This window comes from Trypanosoma equiperdum, assembly GCF_001457755.1.
Source record: "Trypanosoma equiperdum strain OVI genome assembly, contig: ctg_1561, whole genome shotgun sequence".
NCBI lineage: Eukaryota > Euglenozoa > Kinetoplastea > Trypanosomatida > Trypanosomatidae > Trypanosoma > Trypanosoma equiperdum.
In genome coordinates, this window is record NW_027123573.1 from 328 (window position 1) to 3,822 (window position 3,495).

The 3,495-nt window shown below is 41.0% G+C and overlaps 1 protein-coding gene across 1 annotated transcript; it reads left to right on the forward strand.

Annotated features, from left to right (window-relative positions):
* Nucleotides 1–1,681: 1,681 nt before the first annotated feature.
* TEOVI_000544600 (uncharacterized protein) lies at nt 1,682–3,172 on the forward strand (the record flags this gene model as incomplete). The annotated part of the gene is made up of 1 exon (XM_067222139.1): nt 1,682–3,172. One exon carries the CDS (start codon nt 1,682–1,684, stop codon nt 3,170–3,172), a length of 1,491 nt encoding a protein of 496 aa, XP_067078240.1.
* Between the last annotated feature and the right edge of the window lie 323 nt (nt 3,173–3,495).

A 3,495-nucleotide genomic window follows, 5' to 3' on the forward strand; every position in this document is an offset into this window, starting at 1 on the left:
AAAATAAGGAGAGAAACGACAATAGACGGCATAAAAAAGCAGTATAGAAAAAACAATACATAAAGAAGAGATGATGTGCGTATTTCGCTCTAAAATTTATATATACTACCGCGGAGATGATAGATATGGACGTGTTTTTTATTCTGGCCCAAATCATAATATACAGCTTTGAAGAATCAGAAACAGAAACAGATGAAAGGTAATGGGTAAGTGTAAAGTAATCTCGAAGTTTCCTTTTTATCATTTATAGTAAGAATGTCCAACATTTGTGGGGAATCAATATAATATTTTCGGGAGGAGAACCTACAGACTTGGATTATTAGTGGATTACCGTGGACAAAAAAGAAGATTTAATACATGATGCCGCTAAAATAGTCCATTCATCAAGTTAAGGGGAACATTCTGAAGTAGAGGGTATTAAAGGTAATACACAACCAATTCAGTATTGGCATACTGGTCAGACATTAAAATCTTTAAAATAGGGGGTAATTAACGTAATAGGTGTCGCATATCGACAACTAACAGTAGGCACTGATAAAAGAAAAGCAGCGGAAAAAACACTTTTCTTTTTAAAATTACCGATTGTCAGGCAGATGTTGTACAAGCCACAACCAAATGATCAAAAATATTAGTTAAAAGTAAATTGTGTCCTGGAGAAACAGCAACCTTAAAATGTTCTTCAGAGACTAACTGTAAGCGGCAATTCAGCCAATAATAAAGGAGACTGAGAACCATAGATGGCAGATGCTTGAAACAAGAAAAAAAATTTAGCTGTTTACAGAGATGGATGTGTGAATTACAGGAGAATAGATAAGAATTTCATAAATTGACATAGAATGTGCTGAAGTGGATTGTTTATGGTGGTCGTTATTGATTGTACGAAGTTTAAACCACATCCTCTAGCGCAATAACTCAGTGTTGCAGCAAAAAGGACAACTAAGGTAACAAAAAAGATGTAAACCACACAAACGTTTAAGCTGAACTTAGCAAAAACTCTGAGCACCAGCGACACAGCAATAGCAGCAACGCTAACACAAAAACGACTGTACACCCAAACGATACCAAAACGAGGAAAAAAATAACACTAAAAATAACGTTAACGGCAGATATAGTGTGAAATATAGTACAGCGGCGTCACTCTGACACACGGCAAACATACAACTGAGCGATATTGACAAAGTAGTGGTTAAAAGCAGCCGAATACGTAGTGTGAAAACTTTTCTTAGAAAAGAATGACACACAAGCCGCTTTTGGTGAACACACTAGTGAGGCTTACCTGTGCCGTGAACGACTTAAGGGTACGCAGCACAAAGTCGCACTAACGCATTTTAGAAACAAACACATGCAAAGTACTTTGAAAGAAACGTAAGCTAAACCATAAATACTCTAGATATGTGAAGGATTAAAATATTTAACGGAAATACAAGCCCATTCATTACCGCAGGTAAAACCAAATTTGATAAGCTTTAACCTAAGTGTAAAAGAGTGTTGGAATCGCTTTTAAGTTATACTGTGAGATACAAAGATTCAAAAAGCTTAGAAGAGCTAACGACAGAGAGAGACCGTCCTTAAAACACCGCCGCTTTTGAGAAAAGAGCGGCGGTGGCGTATAACCGCACCACACAATCTTTTCCAATTATAATCCCGTATCAAAAGCCAGCTGTAAGTTCACCATAAGAAAATGACACGGCACCGAGGGCGGTCCAATGCCACGCTCCGCAAGGTTTTGTGCGCAGCAGCCCTGTTTCTTATAGAGACGGCGCAATACGCACAAAGTTCGGCGACCGGTGATGACGAAATGAACAAAGTAACGACACAGTGCCAAGAGGCAACCATGGCTGCAGCGCTAGCCGACAAATACGCAGCGGCGGCACGCACCGGACAAGACAACGCCGCACAGCTGTCAAAGTTGTCTGCCATCTGGCGAACAAAGGCAAGCGAGCAAAGGTCACCGACAGAAAGCGCGATACTAATAGCTCTAGCGGAGATAGCAGCTCAAAAAGCGGCCGCCGCCACAGAAAGCTACAAAAGAAAAGCAGAAAAATTGCAAGCTGCGGCAATGGTGTACGCCAAGCGCGCAGGATACCTAACGGGCTTAATCCAAGCGGCACGACTAAGCTACGCGACCGAGGCGAACATGTTAAAAGCCGACAGAAGCAACAACAAAATGATAATAAGAACCGGTAAACCAAACGGGCTACAAGGGAACTGTGACGGCAGTCACAGCCAGCTAAACGGAGTAGAGATCAAAGCAGCCGCCGCAGGATCCGCAACGTGGAAAAAGCTCATGTACTCAAGCGACAGGGAGACGATCACGCTTTTCCCGGTACTGCATACGAAACTAACGCTTTCAACAAGCGGAGCTTGCACAGTGTCAGCGGACCTCAGCGGCTTTGGACCAAGCGGCTCCAGCTGCGGGACAACCTGGTCGTCAGCGACAAACCCCAGACCCCAGACGACAGCGACAACGGGCCCTAAACCGGAGGCCATATACAAGGAGGACAACGTAGGCGGCGATTGCGCAATAAGCAAAGTAGAGCAGGACGACACAGACAAAGAGCTGCACACTCTTCTGAGAGCTACGTGTGAAGCACAAAAGGTTTACAACCAAGCTATAGACAGCGTAGCCGACCTGACGTTAGACACAGTGCTCGAAAACACAGCCATGATACTGGCAGTCAGAAATAGCGACGAGCGATTCAAATCACTAAAAGGAAAAGACGTTGACAGCGCAGCCGAAAAAATTAAGACTACGATAAAAGCTTTTCTTGGAGGGAGCCCTGAAAAATTTACACAACTATTTATAACAAAAATAACAGACGAAGATGTCGAATACAGAGGAGCGGAGGAAACAACAAAGGCCAAACGCAAAGATTTAGCTCAGAAGAGCGACTCCGCAACTGCAATTACTTATTTCCTAGACAAAAAGACCCCCAAACCACAGCCAGAGACAGCAAAGACAAGCAGCGCAACTGACAAATGCAAGGCAGATACAGATGAAAATAAATGCACAGAGGATGAAGATTGCGAACACAAAGGTGGAAAGTGCAAACTTAAAGAGGGAGTGAAAGTGGAGAATGATGCAAAAACCACAAACACCACAGGAAACAATTATGTTGTCACTCATAAGGCGTCTCTCTTTATGGCACTTTTTACTATCATAAATAGTTAAGGCTTTTTTCAACTTTTTAAAATGTATGAAATTTGCTATTTTAAGAGAGTTTCCTAAAATTGCTTAAATTTTATATATTTTAACACTTTGTGATTGAAATGTGCAAATTAGTAAATTTTTTTTAATTCAAATTTTTCGAAATTTTTGAAATTTTGGTATTATTGTGGCCTACGGGAGTAAATATGCACGGTAAAATGGTCTGAATATTGGCGCTATTCCACTTTAGTATATTATTTTCCTGAATATTACATGTAATTAGGCTTATAAAACTAATTTTAATTGTAATAATAAGAGAGTGTTGTGAGTGTGTATACACGAATATT